Source organism: Alnus glutinosa, chromosome 12 (genome assembly GCF_958979055.1).
Source record: "Alnus glutinosa chromosome 12, dhAlnGlut1.1, whole genome shotgun sequence".
Classification (NCBI taxonomy): Eukaryota; Viridiplantae; Streptophyta; class Magnoliopsida; order Fagales; family Betulaceae; genus Alnus; species Alnus glutinosa.
Window position 1 is genome coordinate 17,940,697 of NC_084897.1, and position 21,249 is coordinate 17,961,945.

General features: G+C 38.6%; 2 protein-coding genes across 2 annotated transcripts; both read right to left on the reverse strand.

Annotated features, from left to right (window-relative positions):
• Positions 1-4,176: 4,176 nt before the first annotated feature.
• On the reverse strand, positions 4,177-5,394 carry LOC133852761 (uncharacterized). Its single transcript, XM_062289510.1, has one exon. The coding sequence runs from the start codon at positions 5,286-5,288 to the stop codon at positions 4,296-4,298; it is 993 nt and encodes a 330-aa protein (XP_062145494.1). The 5' UTR covers positions 5,289-5,394; the 3' UTR covers positions 4,177-4,295.
• A 2,038-nt stretch (positions 5,395-7,432) lies between these two features.
• On the reverse strand, positions 7,433-17,531 carry LOC133851577 (E3 ubiquitin protein ligase DRIP2-like). The gene is made up of 7 exons (XM_062288047.1): positions 17,045-17,531; positions 14,579-14,678; positions 12,791-13,118; positions 12,142-12,647; positions 11,996-12,046; positions 9,898-9,970; positions 7,433-7,860 (listed from the first exon to the last, which is right to left on the reverse strand). The coding sequence occupies exons 1-7, from the start codon at positions 17,157-17,159 to the stop codon at positions 7,687-7,689; spliced, it is 1,347 nt and encodes a 448-aa protein (XP_062144031.1). The 5' UTR covers positions 17,160-17,531; the 3' UTR covers positions 7,433-7,686.
• Between the last annotated feature and the right edge of the window lie 3,718 nt (positions 17,532-21,249).

Sequence of the window (21,249 nt, forward strand, 5' to 3'; positions counted from 1 at the left end):
CCCTGGAGTGTGTAGGCCACGCGCTAGTGCATGAGCAGTGGATGAAGACACAACAACCGTCGGTAGAAGCGCCGGCAAACCCACTAGTGAGTCGTGTGTCGTGCAATATTGGACGAAGGAGCGTAGATCTAGATCCAAATATTTCGATCCCACAACCTATCCAAAAAACACGGTGGGGGTAGATGGGGGAAACTGGTAGACTCTGTGTTGCACATATGGAAAGCGTAGAAAGCAAAGAATTTGCCTCTGATGAGGCGAATAGGGCTAGAAAAAGTTCTAGCATAATAAGGACCTCATAAGAGGGGTAAACAGCGAAGAGGAGAGCAGGGGAGGGAAGCCTTTGCTCCCCATGACTTTGGGCACAGGAAGGAGCGCAAGGTTTTCTTAGAGAGAAGGCATACGTTATCTCTCTAGGTTTTGATAAGATTTTACTTGTATCATCTTTTTTTGGTTGTCGTAAGTTTGAATACAACAATGATTGATTGGATACACATGAAAGGCCATCAAAACTGTTGGTACAGTTTCCGGTATGGTGTGAATCTGCACGTTCCTTTGATGTTCTTCACGCTTCTCAATAACTCTGCAAAACAACAAAACCTAGGGACCCTTCCGGGGGTCCCGCTCCGATGCCTAAGTTAGCTTCTGTGAGAAAATAATGCTCTATGCAAAAAATTGAGTCTTAGTTTATACCTGGGGTATGGGTCTATTTATAGGCATAGAGGTGGAGTCAAACCTGGATTAGGACTCCTGCTCCTTGTTGATCTAGAACTGCTGTCCGAGTTCTAATTGGACTTCAATCCTTTACTAGACTTCTAATTGGATATCTTCTTAGACTTCCAATCTGATATCTTCTTAGACTTCTGATCTGACATCTTCTTAGACTTCTGATCTGATATCTTCTTAGACCTCTGATATGATCATTATTTTTTATCTTATCATTATTCTTATCTGTTTGGACCTATTTGACTTTTGAATCTTCTCTTTGGATCGGGTTGAGTGGGATTTATCCCCAACAGTTACCCCCCAATTCCCTTATCCGAAGCTTGCTTGAATAATGGGAATTCCATGTCTAAGGAAACCCGATCTTTGTCTCCTTCTGAAAACCTGCTAACCTGCAAAACCCGAGGGTTAAATCTTACCCCCCAATTACCTTCTTGTTTTTCCTTAGGGTTTTCTCCCTGTATCTTGAAAAACCTGCAAAACCCGAGGGTTAAATCCGACCCCCCGAGAAGTTTCTTCTTGCTCTCGGCTAGGACTGATCCGAGATGCTCCTTTCTCTCGGCTAGGACTGATCCGAGACTCTCGGCTAGGACTGATCCGAGAGTTTTCTTCTTGGTCTCGGCTAGGACTGATCCGAGACTCTCCTTCTCGGCTAGGACTGATCCGAGAAGTTTTTCTTGCTCTCGGCTAGGACTGATCCGAGAGGCTCCTTCTCGGCTAGGACTGATCCGAGAAGTTTTTCTTGCTCTCGGCTAGGACTGATCCGAGAGGCTCCTTCTCGGCTAGGACTGATCCGAGAAGTTGTTCTTGCTCTCGGCTAGGACTGATCCGAGAGGCTCCTTCTCGGCTAGGACTGATCCGAGAAGATTTTCTTGCTCTCGGCTAGGACTGATCCGAGAGGCTCCTTCTCGGCTAGGACTGATCCGAGAAGTTTTGGTCTCAGCTAGGACTGATCCGAGACTCTCGGCTAGGACTGATCCGAGACGACCCCCTTTCTTCTTGATCTCGGCTAGGACTGATCCGAGAGTTTTTGCCTGCAAAAGAAACAACATCAACGGGTTCCTGGTCCCTAGACCGGGAACACTCCGATGCTTAAGTCAGCTTTATTCATTTATTCTGAAAATACTTATTCCCAAAATCTGGGGAATTTTTTGTCTAGTCTGAATTAAAAATAAAAGTCTAGTTCTTTGCAAATATAAATACTAAAAAATAAAAGCAAGCCTGAAATTCCCGAGAGTCCTTTTTATGGGATCACGGGCAGATACTGCTGTTGCCTCGGCTCTCTATGCTGTGGGCTTCTGCTTCTTCGGTCCTCTCTTCTTTCTATGTCATCTCGGGGAGCATTCTCTTGATGCCTTTCGTCTAGCTGAGGACGGTCTCGGGGATAGTAATCCCGTGGCTGTTGATCTCGGGGCTGATAGTCCTGATGATTCCGAGGCCTGTTATTTCCTTGATGGTTCCGTCGCTCTCCCAAGAACCGAACCAACTTGCCATTCTTTATGAATTCTTCTATTAACAACCTTAGGGTTACGCACCCCTCGGTGTAATGACCTGCTTGTTTATGGAAATCACAATACTTCCCTGCATTCCTATAAGGAGGATTACCTGGTATCTTTTGCGGTTCCCGAAACGCCGGATCTCTCTTGATCTCCATGAGGACTTCTGATATCTCGGCATTGAGAGGTGTAAAGTTGTAATCTTTGAACTTTTTTACCTGCCTCTGCTCTTCCCAATCAGCTTTCTTGAGTTCTTTCCTTTTCTTTTCTGGGGCTGTCTCTCGGGGTAGTCTAGAACTGGCCATAGACTTCAGCGTCTCTTCCTGATTGATGAATTCTTCTACCTTATCCATGAGGCCCTGCAAGGTACTCGGTTGCTTCCGGATCAACTTCTTCATCAAATGCTCCTCGGGTGAAATTCCCTGATAAATGGCAGCAAAAATCATATCCTCGGTCGGATCTTCGACCGTAGCCTTCTCTCGGTTGAACCGAGCCATAAACTCCTTAAGACTCTCATTGCCTTGCTGGTGCAATGATAGCAAATATCCCGAAGGCTTCTTCCTTGTCCGGAAAGCCAAGAACTCCGTTAGGAATATCTTGGACAATTCCTTGAACTGATCAACGGAATTCGGGGGCAGCTTCCTGAACCAGTCTTGGGCATTCCCCGAAAGAGTAAGAGGGAAGGCCCGACATGCTACTTCATCGGGTGTCCCGTGAAGGTCTAGATGAGCTTTGAAATTCTCTAGGTGATCCAAGGGATCTCTGTCTCCTGCATAACTTAGAATTTGGGGTACCTTAAACTTATCGGGAAGCTGATAGTTTGCCACCCGTCTGGTGAAGGGTGAGTCTGTACCCATTAGGAGCTTGTCCACCATTACGGATCTGCCTTTGTCCTTTCTTTCCATCTCCATGTCCGTGCACCTTCTCTCCAGCTCGGCAATAATTCTGCTCAGATCTCCTTGACGGTCATCCTCCCTCCGAGGATTAATGTTGCTATTGTGATCTTCTTCCTCACGCTCATCCCTGTTCATCTCGGGATTGGGCTGTCTCGTCCTCATGCGTAACAATTCTGCATTTAAGTCTTCAATCTGGGCTTCCAACGCTGCTATGCGATCTTGATCTCCACCCCCCGGGGGAGGGTTCGGTGGAGGCTGCAAATTATTCTGAATAGCCGGCTCCATTCGGACTATGGGCTCTCGGTTGGTCTGGCTTCCGGAACGTGTGTTCATCACCATGCTGGATCTTATTTTTCTTTTATGAGGAACGAATAATCGTTTCCCACAGACGGCGCCAAACTGTTGGTACAGTTTCCGGTATGGTGTGAATCTGCACGTTCCTTTGATGTTCTTCACGCTTCTCAATAACTCTGCAAAACAACAAAACCTAGGGACCCTTCCGGGGGTCCCGCTCCGATGCCTAAGTTAGCTTCTGTGAGAAAATAATGCTCTATGCAAAAAATTGAGTCTTAGTTTATACCTGGGGTATGGGTCTATTTATAGGCATAGAGGTGGAGTCAAACCTGGATTAGGACTCCTGCTCCTTGTTGATCTAGAACTGCTGTCCGAGTTCTAATTGGACTTCAATCCTTTACTAGACTTCTAATTGGATATCTTCTTAGACTTCCAATCTGATATCTTCTTAGACTTCTGATCTGACATCTTCTTAGACTTCTGATCTGATATCTTCTTAGACCTCTTATATGATCATTATTCTTTATCTTATCATTATTCTTATCTGTTTGGACCTATTTGACTTTTGAATCTTCTCTTTGGATCGGGTTGAGTGGGATTTATCCCCAACAAAAACATTTACAGGACCATGTGTTGACCGCGTATGAGATATATATATATACATGAAGTCATGAACCAAACGTGCATCGAGCAAACTCCATATGCATAAGCACAATTTACAATATATATGGAAAAGTTCTTAACCAAATTATATTTTCCTCCACTAAATAATTAAAGATATAATCAAACATCTCTGGACATAAATAAAGTTCCATGATAGCTAGTAAACTTTGAAATCTTCGTGCCTTGGTTGAGTATAAGGCTATGTTGCTATGGCTTTCTCCAACCATCACTTTGATGGGGCTTTCTTCATTATTTTTTTGGCACACCGATTGTCAAAATGGACACTAAATTTGCATTGAGTACATTCTACGGCCATGCCATCGAAAGTCTTACCACAAGCATCACATAGAGGAGATGACTCAGTCTTCGGAACAAAAGTGAGAGGATGCTGATGAACATAATTGGATGTAAAAGTTCTTCCAAATTTAACATATGAATATTTTCCTAAAACGCATTGAGGATGAACAGGGAAGTCGCATTCTGCACAATAATAGAACCAATGTTTTGGATCTCTTTCTTCTTCACAAATTAAACAATAGTATTCTTCACAACGATCTTCAACAATGTACGTGAGCTTGAGGAGATGATCGTCATATCTATGCCTAGCTACGAGCGGAAGAGTTGCATATTCCAAACCCAAGGAGAAATCACAACTAATGCATACAAATATGCCAGGTTTCTTGTGATAAGTGCAATTACAAACATGACATCTTCTACTAGAATTAACAGCAGAATTAACAGAAAGGAAGAGGGAATGTTGGTGACCTTCATGTTGCAGGGTTTCTGAAATTGAACAACATCGAAGGTCAAGGTCGAAAGTACATGTGTCACATCTATAGGTGAAGCCACAATTGAGACGACCACAAGCATCACAAGAGAACAATCCACCAATGTAAGGTACCTGCGAGACGAGAGTGAGCTGGTGTTGGTGAAGTTGGTGTCGCTTCTTCTTTGGTAGTTGAGCACACCTACAATGAAGAAAGAAGCAACATTGGGTACAATTGTAAAACGGGGTGGAGATTAATCCCATACAACCATCACAAAGCTTATCATCCGTAAACTCCTCGTTGCTAAAAATTAAATCAAGTTGATGTATATGCCCAGCTCCTTCAACCTCCATAACCCCAATTGCTAAATCAACAGATTCCTTAGGCAGCAAGCTAAGATTTGCACTTGCTTCATCTTCAAATGCACAGTCAAGTGGGCCATGTAACCGCATTCCTGACAATAATAAGCTGCATACTCTGTCTTCACCTTTTGATAGCAAAGTTTACAGAATATGTTGTTGTCCAATTGCTCTTTGACTTGATGAAGAGAATAGGTGAGAGCGACTGCGAGGGAGTGATCATATCTTGTAATCCTGATGATGTGTGGAAATCATGTACATTTGCCATGAACCTATAGTTGACATATGCTACATAGGGAGGTGAACACCTTGCCTTCCTCGCCGCAAGCTCCACAAGTGAATTGGATCTGGTTAAAAATGGAGATGAATGCATGTTGGCAGTTGTTAGTATTCTTGATGGCACATGTGATATCAAGATTGATATCGCACTCGCTGCAACGGTAGAAGGGGTATCCATTGCAGTTTTTACCGCAAGCATTACAATATTTTTTCTTTGGCTCCTCGAGAAAAAAGGTGTGGTTTGGATGAAAGGGGTATTGTATATGGGGAGGCAGCTCAGCACATGATTGATGGAGGAGCAAGTTGCATTGGGAGGAGGTGGAGCATTTGTATCCGGGAGTACCCAAGAGTACTGGCTTGTTGCACCAGAAGCAAACAACGTCCTCCTTGCCTTCATTTTTCAATTCTTCAGTGAAGATCATCAAGGGATCATGCTCACAGCCGAAGTGAAAAACAAGAGATTTGTAGTTGGTGGGTGCATTGAGGCATGATAAATGAAAGAAGCAGTCTGCATAACGGTGTTTGAAAGCGACACCGGATATCGATTTCCGGCACATCATACAAACAACTTTTCTCATCGTCTCCATCATTTTCCACCTCTATTAGGCGTATCTCTGCTTCAAAATACATCTTTTTTAGAAAACTTTGAATCTCCATCTCTGTTAGGATCCTTTCTCTAACACGTACACACACACAAGGGAGAAGTGGGTTAGTATTGAAACTGGTGAAAGGAAACGAGAACGTACACCGGTGGGTCAAATTGGTAGGCTCATGAATGATTTCTACTTAAATTAATTAGTACCCTTAATTAGCGTGATTCCACATTTATTATATTATATTATATTATATTATATAACGGGAAAGAGGGAGGGAGCATTGGAGCAACCTCATTCACGAGCATCTAGACAGGGAGAGCATTTGACCTCCCTCAGCTCGCTCACATGGTGATCAAGACTGAAGATCGAGGGAATTTATATAATTACTATTAATTAATATAATGACTAATTTTATCTTCCCCATCGTGGACGGATAGAAACAGGGAATTTATAATGACTATTAATCAATCAATTCACCTTTTTGTTTACGCGTTGAGTCGGGTACCAATGATCACATTTATTTAACACTCGTCTCTTTACTCACTTTGGTGCGATCTATAGACTATTTGTCAGTTCAAACTGGGAGCTGCATATATATATATATGGGTGTTGATTTTTGGGTTGTGAATTAATATGCTAACAGCTTCTTCGAATTCATTCATATATAGGTGATTGGTGCATTTTATAGTCATATTTATATATTCATATGCAAATGTTTAAGTCATTAATTTTATGCTACAATTTATTTATTTAAAGACGGCGATGAATGCGGGTTGGCAGTCGCCAAGCATTACAATATGTTTCTCTGCAGACCTCTGAAAAACAAGGATATCTATCTGGCATCTAAAGAACAAGGGTGTGGTTTTGGTGGAAAAGTGTTGTATATGGTCACTGGTGAGGTAGCTCCGCGCATGATTGATGAAAAAACAAGCTACATTCAGAGGCGGAGCATCTGTATCCGGGACCCAATACAGGCTCATCGCACCTGAAGCAGACAGCATCATCATCCTCCTTACCTTCATTTTTCAGTTCTTTTGTGAAGATCAAGGGACGATGCCCAGATCTGAAGTGAAAAATATGGGCTTTGTAATTTATGGGTCTATGGAGACATGATAAATGAAAGAACATTTTTGTACTACCATCGAGTTTGAAAGCGGGACCCAATATCTGCTTCTTGCACACCGTACAGTTACAAACAACTTTCCGACGGCCATCATAATCTTCCACCTCTATAACTTACATTTTTTGCCCGCCGATACATCTGACTTAGACAACTGTTGATGTCCATCTCTCTTCTATCTTACACGCCCACACACCGGAGAAGTGATTATATATGTATATATATGTATGATGCAAATTGAATTAAGATCATTATCCAAAGGAAGACATATATAGACACCATCATCACAGGGTGAATACAGTGTGTGATACAGCAAACCAATGGAATAAAATTAATAAGTATATTCACGTGATCCCATGCAAAGGTACAAACGTTCACAATGGATCAAATGACCTCAGTTGATGAAGCAGCAGCCTTGAAGACTTCGGAAACTATGGATTATAAAGATGTAATTTGAGAAGACAAAGAAAACTCTAAAAAGGGTGCTCTCAAGGAGTCAAGGGGTCTGAACTTTTCGACAATATGACAGAACCATCACAAAGTCCTTCGCAGAGGAGCCGACGGATGCCGGTACTTTTTTTGATGTTGATGCTGTCCGAAACCACAGATCTACCAAGTTTTGTAGTTGCAATGATGGAACCACTGGCTGACCTCGGCACATTATCTCCACCTACAATCAAAAAATTATTATAAAAAGTACCATAACAAATACAAAGAAGAAAACGGAAACAAATACAAAAACACAAGGCCTATCCAAAAAAGGAGGCCTCAAACCACTACCAAGGTGAATCTTTGCTACTATCAAGGGGAAGATCTAACAAGGGATACGAATAAGTAAGAAAGCTGCTAGTCAAGTTGGTGGTAGAGGCCTAGTGAACAATGTTGTGAGCACATCGATTCACGCTTCTGTCAATCTTGGTGACGGTTCGGCTGTCAAAAGAGCTGAGGAGACCAAGCGTATAAGGAATAATTGGGCAATTCTCCAATTGGTGGTGAGGTGTGGTTTTTGTAGGCTAAGAATGACGGATAGTGAATCTCCTTCAAGGAGGAGGTGCTGACAGGAGGAGCCATGATAACACTTGACTGTTGCAAGAAACCATTGTTGATTTATTAATGAAGCTCCAGGTTAATGTCATTGCAGTACATCACAGCTATTTCCAGTGTTGTTAAAAAGTGCGCCTCGGCATGCTTAAGCGCAAACCGCAAAGCTCCAGTAAGGAGAATCTTCTTATACTTGAAACAAACTGTCTTCATCTCTGTCCCTCTTTCCTTCTGACCCTTTATTTTTTATGCTCTCTTTAACCCAAAAACAGAGCATTGATTTTGTTCTGTTTCACCCAAGAGGCCTATACCTTTAAGTGCTCCTAGCAGTTCTAACAACACCAGTTATTCCTATGTGACTAGAAATAGCAACCAAGGATAATAAACATTATAAGGTGCAATCAAGTTTGATCTTCCATATGGTTGAAACTGTTATTACTCTATACTTAGGTGTTTTATTTATCAACATACTTCTTGAATTAGTTAGAACATTGCATTTGGGAAGTTCTGTCTCAATGTCCCATATTTCCTTGGGATAGAGCCAAATCAGGCCCCTAAATTCCTAACTAGTATCATCTATGGCACTTAAACATGCCTTTATTAGTGAAGAGGTATACTAGTTGCTATATAACTAGAGTCAGATAAAGAAGTGGAAAAGAGGCAGGAAATGTTTCTCTAGTTTTGTGAGTAGTATCAGTCCACTAAAAAGGGAAACTTTCATGTCTATAAAATGACTGTGGTCCAAATCACGAGGCTGTGCCGAATGAGAAGCAATACGAGAGAAGCTAAAAGAAGAAAAACTGGAACTTTAAGAAGTAAATGACAGAAACAATTGCAAAAAAGACAAAGGAAAGTCAAAATGTTCATATTCTACTATACACATATGCACCAGTATGGAGGAATGATTTGCTTTAAAAGGAAAGGCACTACCAAAGACACAGGTAAGACCCAAATAAAACAGGATTTTAGGGAGCGAGGAAAGACATAACCATTAGGGCTGAAATAGAGAATATGGCACTACATAGTGCTAAATGGTGGAAAAGGATTCGTGCTGGACCCAAATAGCAAACAGTAGGTTAAGCTCATGTTAGCTTAAGAATGTTAAAAGTTTCTATAAGTATTGATAGAACACTGTGAAACATGGTGTGGCTTTAAATTAAGTATCCGGCTAGAAGAACTTGAATCCAAAAAACTGCAGAAAGTTAAAAAACAATAAAGCCAACAAGCGACTAGTACTACCAAGGACAACTTTCACACTTATCTAGTTTCTTTTAATATATGTTGAAATTCAAGAGACAGATTTTTAATTGTTATACTTTATTATTATTTGGTCTTCTGGAGGCAATGATTTTTTTTATAGATTTTTCTTAAACTCATCCATTGTTTGTTGTGCACATGCATCCTAACACCAGCATAAATCAACAATTTGAAACAGTTGGTATGAGTGTCTTTCATGTAAAGCCCCATCACAGATGCAAGTTGAGCACACACTTGCTTTCATTTTTTACATTTTTCCAGCTTTATTGCTTTCATCAAACAAGAATGAAGAAGACAGTTATATCTAGCAATAAAATAGAAACCAAGAAAATAGTTTATCAAAAACACACATAAAAAGCAATATCCAGACATCCTTAGCTTTATGGCAAGGCAAGAAAGACAAACAAACCTCAGCTTCACTTGTAAGATCAAGTTTCTTCACAAGGTACTTTTGGATAAATGATACAGGCATTTTACCATCCCTGTGAAAGAAAAATAAAGTGTCAATAGAACATAAGACATTCACTGCTGAGCGTAGCAATCTTCAAAATAGTTGCCGACTTCATCATTCCCCTCTGAACAAACAATTTTGCAAAAATTACAACAACTATTAACTTTAACACTGTCAAATATTAGGCCATTGATTAACAATCACAGTTCAACTTTTAATACAACAAGCTAGGTAAGACTGAAAGGATTCAAGAAAACAAGGAAACAATACATGAAGACACTCAAAAAGAGTAAGTGGTGGAACAACTAACATACACAACTGCCAATAGCTACCAATGAAAGAGGATTGCCATAAATCTACCAGGGGAAAAAAAAAACTCCATTTTTTTTGTGAAACACAGTAAATAAGTTTTTCTTGGCTATATAACAAACCTGAACCTATCTCACACAATACAGTCATTCACTAATTACTTCCGGAGCCAAAGCTGGTGAAAATTTCATGAGGTAACGTCAAAGTGTTCCATAATTGCTAATCATGCATTTTACTTCTTCCTGGCTTCCCAACCTAAACATAATAAATCTACTCCAGAATCTAAACTATCAAAGATGCTGGATATGCCTTAATCCCTCAACATGCATCCAAAAGGGTTCAGTTTCAAAACTGCACTGTTTTAAAATGGAATTGCTATTATCCAGAAGAGAAAACACAATCTCATACCTCTCTCAATTCTGACCAAGACAAAAGTAGACTAATCTCTGTGTACAAAGTTCACACAAACTAACAGCATGGTTGGTAAAATATTGTGTCTAATAATGGCAAAATACGCACACAAACCCAATGATAAGTGGAATTATATGAAAAGAAGAATTACTTGTTTGCAAAAATTTATCGCACTATACTTTGTAATCAAGACATATGATGACTAAGAATATTTATGACATACCATCTTATCTAATATGTTAACAAGGGAAAAATACTCCAACCTCCCTTGGATTTAGAAAAATATACGCTGAGCTCCCTCAAGTTTTTTGATATTACACTGAACTCCATGTGGGAGGATTTTATTAGAAGAAAATGTCAATTGACAATTCAGCCCCTGATAATTTTGACCCAAAAAGTTAACATTATGTTCCATTTTGAGCAGAAGCATTAAAACATGAGATGTGTGTGGGAGGTAGAAAGTGCTGGTTTGCGAGTTTTGGAGCATAAAAAAGGTTTATGATATTGATATGAATCTTGTAATAACAAAAAGCATTACAGATGACTTTTACACTACTGTAAATATGTTTTGTCTCTGTCAGTATAGACTAAACTGAAGTGTATAAAACATATGAAACTTATGGGAGGTTTGAGTAAGTTTTGAAAGTACAAGGGAAGTTCATGTCATTTCAATTGAATCCAGGGCATGTTGGAGTAATTTACTCTGATGATAAAATTATTGTTTATCTGTATCCTGGATGTGCCGTTGGAATGACAAAACACACACGCTTATATGTTACAATATCTTGAAGGAAGAATACTTCTTAGTTTACCATTGAATAGTACGGGTTACATAGCATAATTACCTGCTGCTTTAAGCATATATCAAGGGGATAGAAATGACTACAGTTTTGTCATAAGGAAAACACTCTACATGTCAAAAAGTTTTCAAATGGTGTTAGTTTTTCCAAGGAAAGTGTAGATGCTATGACAACAATCAACCACTCTATAGCTTAACACACATTATTTCTGAAGTGAAAATATCAAAAATTTGTGATAAGAGTTATGATTGCATGAGAAGATATTTCCCTGTTCCTATTGGTGTTACAAGGTAAACTACATCCACACATCTTGCCTTGCATGCTAATCACTGGATATTGCTTTACTGAGGTGTAGGCCTCAATCTAACTCTCATCAAACTAACCAACCATCCTCCCCCCACTCCCCTCCCCTTTTCTCTGTTGATGCATGATGCATGCCAATCCGCAGAAAAAATAGGGAAACCCCACGTTTTTGAATTAGTTAGTCAACATTTACACATGCTCATATACAATTGTTGACTTAGTAAGAAACTCACTTTATCCTTAAGAAACATGCAGATATCTGTGGCAAGGAAACATCTGCTTTCCTGCATACATTATATGAAGGCATCATTGAGGTAATTAAAAATCAATATCCAAAACAATAGAAACCATCTAATGACATGGTTAAACAGACTTTTACCGGTCTTCAGAAGCAACTAATGAGAACCAAATTGGACTATTTCTTCTGTTGCGCTTAGAACCTGCAGCATCTAGCATGACTTGTGCCGAGGGATGCAGCTCTCCCGAGGCAGCTGCACTTTTCCGACCAGCTGCTCGAAACCTTCTACGCTTCACTGGTCCTGGAAGTACGGTTGTTCCATTATTTTCATCCTGGACTTTCTTTTTGTGTCCAAGCTCCTTTCTTTTGCTTTTAGGCATATATACTTCACTTTCAGGAGCTCTGAATGATTCTGCTCTGACTTTAATTTCAGGCATATATACTTCATTATCATGGGTATTGTGTTGCTCTGATTTGGCAAGGGACAGCCCTTGTGAATGTAACTTAGAAGACTTGGTTCTGTTGGCAGCTTCAACAAGACAATTCAAGGGTGTCCATAGATCGGCTTTACCTTCAGTTACTTCCACATCATTCTCTCTGTCTTCATTAGGCCTCTGCTCATTAGAAGGCTCAGCAACTGAAAAATCCTGCAACAATTTAATAAGGTAGCAGAACTATTAATTCAGTACAAGAAGTATGTAGTTACCTACAAGGGAAAACTTGCAAGTTGCAACACAATCAAATTTTGAAGTTACACAGAACAAAGGATCAAACATATGTCTTCCTTTACCTGCCTTTTAATTCGAGTACTTTTACTTTGAGAATCGTGTGAACTGGAGCTCAGAGGATGATCCTCTGCAGAATCTTCCTTCTTGGCAGGTTCCTCGACAGCAAAACTACATCCTCGTATAGCAGCAGATTTTCTTGCAGCTTTTGTTCTCCTTCCAGTCAACCCAGTCTGCATTGGCACTTTAGGAGTGCTGACCACCAATGACGATAGTGATCTCTCCTTCCTTTTAACTGGTAGTGAATTTGTAGGTGTAACTTCAGGGGCCTCTACTTTCCTTCTCTTCAATGGGAAAATTTTGGCCCTTATATCTTGCAAATTGTGGTCAGGCCTGCATATCAGCAATGAACAGCCTCTAGTGTGAACATATGACTACACAAAGGCATAAGCACATACACACAACATTATATCTATTTAGCCAAAAGAAATGTATGTATAACCTTATGATTGAAAAGCAGGTATGTGGAAATGATTATTTGCATGTATAGGGGAAAAAGAAAGAAAGAAAGCAATAGTCGTCCAAGGTTTAATGAGGAATGCATGCAGGCCTATCTCAAAATGATAATATCTCTAAACAAAGGAAAAAAAAAAGTTCACTTATATATTATGTTATGGACGCACTGACTTTTTTTTCTTTTTTTCTTTTTTTCTTTTTTTTTTTTAATTTTTTATAAATAAGAGAAATATCATTAAAAAGCGCAAAGCACAATCAAGTACATAGGAAGTATACAAGAAAGGCAACTAAGAAGAAGAAAAAAATAAAATAAGAAAATCATTAAAACTAATCACTAAAGGTGCGAGGAACGCAGTCGTCCAAGAGAACAAAGAATGAAAGAAAAAGGAAATAAGTTCCTCAATGGTTCTTTCTTTGTCCTCGAAATGTCTATCATTGCGTTCCCTCCACAAGCACCACAAAAGGCAACAAGGAACCATCTTCCACACGACCGCACTCCGAGAGCGACCACCTATCCACCAACAAGTGAATAAATCTACCACCCGAAGAGGCATAACCCAAGACAGACTGAAGCGACTAAAGATTACATTTCATAGAGCGTGTGCAACCTCGCAATGGAGAAGAAGGTGATCCACAAACTCCTCATTCATTTTGCACATGCAACATCTATCAATCACAATAACACGTTTTTTTCTGAGATTGTCCAAGGTGAGAATCTTCCCTTGCACTGCTGTCCAAGCGAAGAAAGCCACTTTCAAAGAAGCCTTGGTTCGCCAAATACTTTTCCAGGGAAAATGAATAGCCTCAACGCACTGACTTTCTATGCAGTGAAAACATTACTCTATCACAATCCTTTTAGAACCATTTCCAGAAGCTAATTCAGCCTCAATGAAACGATAGGCTAGCAAGAAGTTCTGGCTATCTGTCCATAGTGGGCAGTGATAAGTGGATAAACCAGCATATCTTAGTAATGATAAATAAAAAGCTGGGTAGAAGAACTAGAAACTGACCATGATCTAGAGTGACAATACTATTACAATTATTATCTTTGTTCTGTAAGGACTCAAGGGTGCAAGCTCAAGATTAATTATATGTGATCTATCCATTAATCCTTTTATAGTAAAAAAAATTCTTAAAATTCAACAGGGCCCAATCTGATAGATCCTTTGCACCAACTCTATGTATTTTCCTATGTAGTCATAATCTTGTAAAACATATAAGGAATCAACCAATATGTGATGCTTTAAATAGGGGGAGAGAGAGAGAGAGAGAGAGAGAGAGAGAGAGAGAGAGAGAGAGTGCAAGCAGGCTATCATAATATAGATGAAAGGACTGACCTGAGTTTCTCCACTGGAAGACAGCCCAGATCAATGTTGCATACAGGACAGCAATCCACCTCCTCATCTGAGAGCTTCTCATATATGCACTTCCTGCAAACTGGTTTGAGGTTTGACATCCTATGTCTCATAAATGGTTGTAGAAAGAGCCAAAAATATTCCAGGAGAAAAGAAATTCAACTATTTAATGATTCCAATACTGTGGAAATGTATAGTTCTGAATTTAACACGTCACCAAGAAAATGAAGAAGAAGAAAGAAATAAACTTTAAATTTCCATGGGCAAAGGAAGAAAACATGTGTCAAGCCAAGCAAAAAGAATGGCCACTTAGAGATTAGCTTGTCCTCTTTAACTCGTAATAACGTAAGTTTCTTATGAAAAACTATCTTTCAAATTGTTGAAAACTGCCCAATAGTTACAAAAAAATTGTAAGCTCATTGCCAATGCATCACAACTGGAGAAAAATAATAAGTTTCTTCTAACGTTGCTGGGGGTGGCTGTTACAACAGACATTTCGGCTCCACAAACAACACCAATGGTACTAAAATATTCACATGAGCTATCAGCTGAGACTTTAGACCTGTCAAGTTCCAACACAAAGGCCTTAAACAGTCCTTGGTAAGTGTTTTCAAACTTTGGACCCCGTCTAACGCGGGAAAACTATGGAATCCCAGAAATACAACATGAGCCTCAAGATCCTAACATTGTCTATCACAACAGGTGGATGGATGAACTCAAAAAGATAAAAGGGCCTTTACACCATGGTCTACATAAGCAAACACTCGTGATAAAAACAGGAATCTAGTATTGATTGCCAAATGGCAGATCACTATAAGAGTCAACTCATAGAAGTGCTGATTGTGATGCATTCTAAATGAACCAGTGGTGACAAAAACAAGATTGGCAAACAACAATAACATAAATACAATGCATAAGAATAAATCAAATAATCAAGGGTAGTGAAAGCATGCAAGATATTTGAACGTCTATCCCACTGTTAAATAAGCAACTTTTTCCATAAGTTACAAGAATAAAGAAGTAGGACTTCTGGTCTCTCAGTTGATGAGAGGGTAACTCAATCCTATTTAGTATGAAAAATTCTGACCAAGTCATAATGGATCAACATGATTTGCAAATAAAAATTTGCAAATAAACACAACATGGATCAAATGGTCTAACATCATCATTCACTGGTGAGAAAGAGAAAGTTTTGAAGGTCAAGGAAGCAATAGAAATATCTAACAAAAGAAAGCACCGAGTACATTAGAGAGAAAATAATGTGTCCAATTTGCAGACTACAAAAGTCACAATCAGAAAATCCTTTTTTTTTTTTTTTTAATAAGTAATGTATATTCAATCAAAGGGCAGATGGGTGCAACCCTAGTACATAAGGAATATACAAGAGAAGCCCTAAATTATAGAAAAAGAACATAATTCCAAAAACTCAGAAAAAGTAGAAACATACAAACTATTCCATGCCACTTTCCATGTATACAAGGATTGTAACATCATCTTCTTCATCTCTAGAAATTCAGGCTTACGATCTTAAAAGCTCCATACATTCCACTCTCTCTAAAGACACCACATTAAACACAAAGGAGCCAACTTCCATATTTTCAAATCATTTCGGTTTCCCAATTGTCCCCTCCAACTTCCCAACAACTCGCTCACCACAGAACTCCTCAAACAGAAGATATATGGTTATGACTTCTAACTGAGTTTTCAGATCTAAAAAAATAACTTAAAACCTGTCCGAGGGCTCAACTAATCACTTCCAGAAACTTTGATTGAGAAGGGAACAATGTTAAGCTTTGATCGCATATTAGATATTTCTTAGTACATTATAATAACTTGGATTTTTCGTACTTTTTCAGGCTAGGGAAAACGTGATAATATAAGATCATCACATTCACAACTAGGACCACGAAATCAACAGTAACCTACACATCTATATCAGGGAAAAAAAAAAAAAAAAAAAAAAAAAAAAAAGGACCTAGACCATAGATTTAAACTAGCCAGGCATAAAAGGTAAACAAATAATCAACAATAACCAAAAATTCTAAAACTGCAACATAAATCAGAAATAACCGTATGACATATACAGCCCACAATTGCAATACAAGAACACCAGGACCAAAATCAGGAAACAAATTTAAAATATAAAAAATAAGCCCAGATAGGAGAGGGATAACATTAAAACACAGAGTTGAGAAAATCACACGTAAGAAATTTTGAAATTGTAGAATACACAAATACCCACATCACAGAAACTAGAAGTAAGAAGAACAAAGTCCATAATATGCAAATCAGGAACAGAAAGTTCCAATAGATATTTCAAGAATTGCGCGATGACACTTAACATGAAGAACCCAGAGCACCATATGCAACACAAGCACAAACCCAGATCAAAATTACCACAAAAACAAGAGCAATTAACCGCAAAAACAGACAGAGCAGATAACTCACACGTGTGAAGGCACAAAGATATCGTTGTAGCTTCCTTCAAGAGCTTATTACAAAGAGGGCACGTCATGCATGCCTCTATTGTCTCCCTCTTCACTTTCACCACTTGACTCGCCATCTCTCCTCCTCTGTCTATCTAAAACCGCCTATCAGACTAAACTACATTAAACTAAAGACAACAATCACAAAGAGAAAAAAAATAAAAGCATGGACTTTAAGGGAGAGGAGCCGAAGCTTTTTGCGTCCGTATGTTTGTCTCTATTGGACGTGTAGACGCCGTGGATCTGAGGGTGTGAGCGTAGTGGCGGGTTTTGGGGATAGATTCCGAGATGGGTTTGGATTGTTTGCGGCAAAATTACGTTGGATGTGGCGATGGATTTGGACTGTTGGGATTTAGGACAAAGGAGGCGTTGATATGGTTTTTGGCTGTGTGTTTCGAGGGAAGACCATGAAAAGAAAAATATAAGTGTCATGTAACAAAGAGACTTTTCGTGCGTGCTGTGCGTGTTGCGTCAAGTACGAGTTGGCGTTGAAACTTCTACTTCAGTGTGTGTGTGGATAAAGTGCGCCGCTCGGTTACTGCTATTTTAACCCTTCACCCCTTTTACTCCACGTTTTCAACACTTTCTCTTTTTTCTTTCTTTCAATAATGTGTTACCAATCTATTTGAGACCATGTGCATCATATTTATGGGCAAGGATTGACCTCCTTTAATTCGTCTTTCCAAACATATTGATGCATTTAACAGTGTATATATTCCATATTATTTATTCGGAGTGCGAGCTTAACTTGAAATGTGCAGTGGTATAGTTTGGAATATGTTAAGTAAAAAATATGCAAGAAAAATGGGGCAGTGAAAAACTAAATAATTGTGAGATTGAGTTTTGTGAGTGTTTGATTCAAATTGAAGTGATTGATGGGCTTTTAATGGATGTTTTTTGTTTTTACTTGGAATAATAGAAGGGTGGGAGATCGAGGAGCTTGTGGCAAGAAAGTTAGACCGAGTAATGTCGAATGAAGTATGGATGGGGGTATATTAGATCACTCTCATGTATAGTCTCATGCTATTATATCAGCATGAAAAGTTCAAAGTTTTGGTTCTAAACCTTTTGAGTTCTTTGGATATTGGCATGAGAATGAAAACTTTCTATCATGTGTTGCTGAAGGTTGGAATACTAGAGGGTGAAGGTGTTCCAATGTTTAAGTTGAATGCAAAACTTAAATCGGTGAAAAGGACACTGAAATCTAGCTAAGAATGCAGAGCTGTATGGAGGGATTAATCACATTGGGAGGTTCTCTCTACTCTTGGAAATACTGAATGCATGAAAAAAGAAAATAAATGTGTACATGAATATATACATGTCAAATCAACAAAGCTGAGGAGAGGAGGCATTTTTGAAGCAAAAGTCAAGGAATTAATGGTTGAATCTAGGAGCAAGGAAGAAAGTTGAATATGCTGGCAAACAAAGAGGGTAACAGTGGAGTTTTGTAAACAGTAGTTACTCGGTACAACTAGTAATCAATTTGATGAGCTGAAAGCAGAGAGAATACAACAGCTAATGAAGAAAATCATATCAGAGGATCAAAGCAATGTTATGCAGAAGAAAGTTTCAACTGAAGAAATGAAGAAAACTATTTTTGAAATGAAGAGTGACTAGGCACCAGGGACAGATGGATTCTCTGCAAGGTTTTTTCAATTAAGCTTGGCAGGCCAATAGTTGGAGAGGATGTCAGTGAGCAATTAAATCATATTTTGGATTAGGTAAACTTCTCAAAGAGGTTAATGCAACAATAATTACTCTTGTGCCTAAATAGTTGAATCCCTCTTCGATGGGTAAATTTAGACCCATATGGCCATATTTTGTCGTAATGTGGTGTATAAGTGTATCACCAAGACTATTAAAAAGGTGCTTCAAGAGTTTGCTTCTTTGTTCAGTTTGGCTGCAAATCCAGATAAGAGTTCCTTTTACTATTGATGAGTGTCTACAAATGAAGGAAGGGAAGCTGTCAGTTAGAACTTAGATATTTAAGAATTCCTCTTATCTCAAAGAAGTTTTATGTTGCTCATTGTTCAATGCTCTTGGATAAGATCACAGGATGGATGGATTGTTGGGATCATGTGCACAAAATCATTGCGCAACGGATAGGTCCCAAGATCGAACTTTATGAAGACATGGAAAACAACATGCTGTTTTAATCAAACGCTCATCCACAAATTCGAACATCTTGAACTCCCGCTACTACGAAACATACCCTAATATTACACATAATATAACGAGAGTTCTAACACAAGCACGTAAAAACTCTAATAATGCACTAGTACTATAATCCATCATTAAAACCCTAATAATACATTTTTTTTGTCACTGTCGAATGTTCAGTATCAAAGTTGAGCATTTGACTAACAAGGGTCGAATGTTTAGTCAAATGCAGTGAACGTTTGATGGGTACCAAAATGCATGAGAAACTCATAACTTCTACCCATACCATATTATAGCTTAACCAAAGCTCATACTAACTCTATAAAAACATGTTAAACCAATGAAGTTTGAAAGGCGTGGGGAGTGCATTTTATAGGCGTGGATGGAGTGGATAAGACTGTATGATGTCAATTGTAAGTTTTGGAGATGACAGCGATCAGAGGCGAAGGTCGGAGATGATGGTCAGAAACTCGTTGGAGTTGGTGGCGGCGATTAGAGTTGGTGACAGTCGGTGTCATCAAATAATACCACAAAGGCCAAAAAAAAAAAAAAAAAAAAAAATTGGCCAGCAAAGACTCAAAAGATGAAGCTAACTGTGAGCCTTAAATGGACTTTGGTCATCAAACAATACTACAAAGGCCAAAAAAAATTGGGTCAAAGGAGTGAACTCGGCCATTTGATCCCTTGATGAAATGGGTAGGAATTGCGTGTGGCGGCAGTTTAATGCTGAACATGAGCTCCAATCGGCCTCAATCATGGCCGGGCATTAATATTGTAGAGAGAAATCCGAGTGTAATTAAGCTCAGACGAGGCAAAGTGAGAGATCCAAATCCGAGCGTGGGTGAGTTCCTGTTGGCTTCGGTTACCTTAAAATTTGGTCCATGTAGATTTAATCTTGCTTCACAAGCCTCACCAATCATCATATAACACGTCAATTCCCATCAAACCTAATAAAGCAAGACGTACTCTAATTAACACATAGTTTATGTATATAATGATTTTTTTAATAATTTACAATCTTCAACCTGATAAAGCAAGCATCAGCTTGTTCACACCTGGCCTAGCAACATAATTAGTCAAACCTTTATTATTATTATTATTATTATTTTGAATTAGGAATTAGTCAAACTTAAAATGCTAATTTGTGTTATTAAAGGAAACCCATAAGATTGATCAGTTTGGATTTGGTATGGATTTATATAGTATTTGGGTCCATCTATCTCATACTTTAAGTTTTTAAATGTTACTTTACTTCCATATCTCGAAGTATAAGTGATTTTGCAATTATAATCTCAAAATTTAAAAATTTGTAACGTTGGTATCTCATGTTTCATTCATTTTTAATTTCATATTGTTTAAAATAAAAATAAAAAAATAAATAAAAAAGGTGCTATGGGCAAGTCCAATGAATTTTTGAATTTTCACATTTTATTATTATTATTATTATTATTATTTCTAAAAAAAAATATCTATCGAAAAAAAAATAGGTGTAATTAAAGAGTAATGCTACATATCATCCATTTATCCTCATTTTGTCCCCTCAAAATTGATCTGGCTCTTAAAATCACCATTGGATCAAAATCCAATAATGATCTATCATAAATTCAGTGGTGATTTTAAGAGCCACATCAATTTTGGGGGAACAAATGGATGATATGTAGCATTACTCGTAATTAAAAGAGGCTAAAATTTTGTGATTTGTCAGCCTGAAATCTGAATCAAATGGATTTCAAATATTTGCATGGAGACCCCCATCAGTCATCAGACCAAGTATGGGTGAGCTGTCATTGCCACTGTACAAAAACCATGCAGCTAATTTCCTTGCTAAAAAATGCAAAATCAATTGTTGTGGTTAGCATTGATTTATAATAGTTTTTTTTTTTTTTCAGGATTTAAAAATTGGCTTAAAATTACTTGTAATCAGCATAAATGATAAATGACCTCCCCACGTGCGCCAAACTTCTATTTGAAATTTGAAAAAAAAGTACACATCCTTATTGAATTACC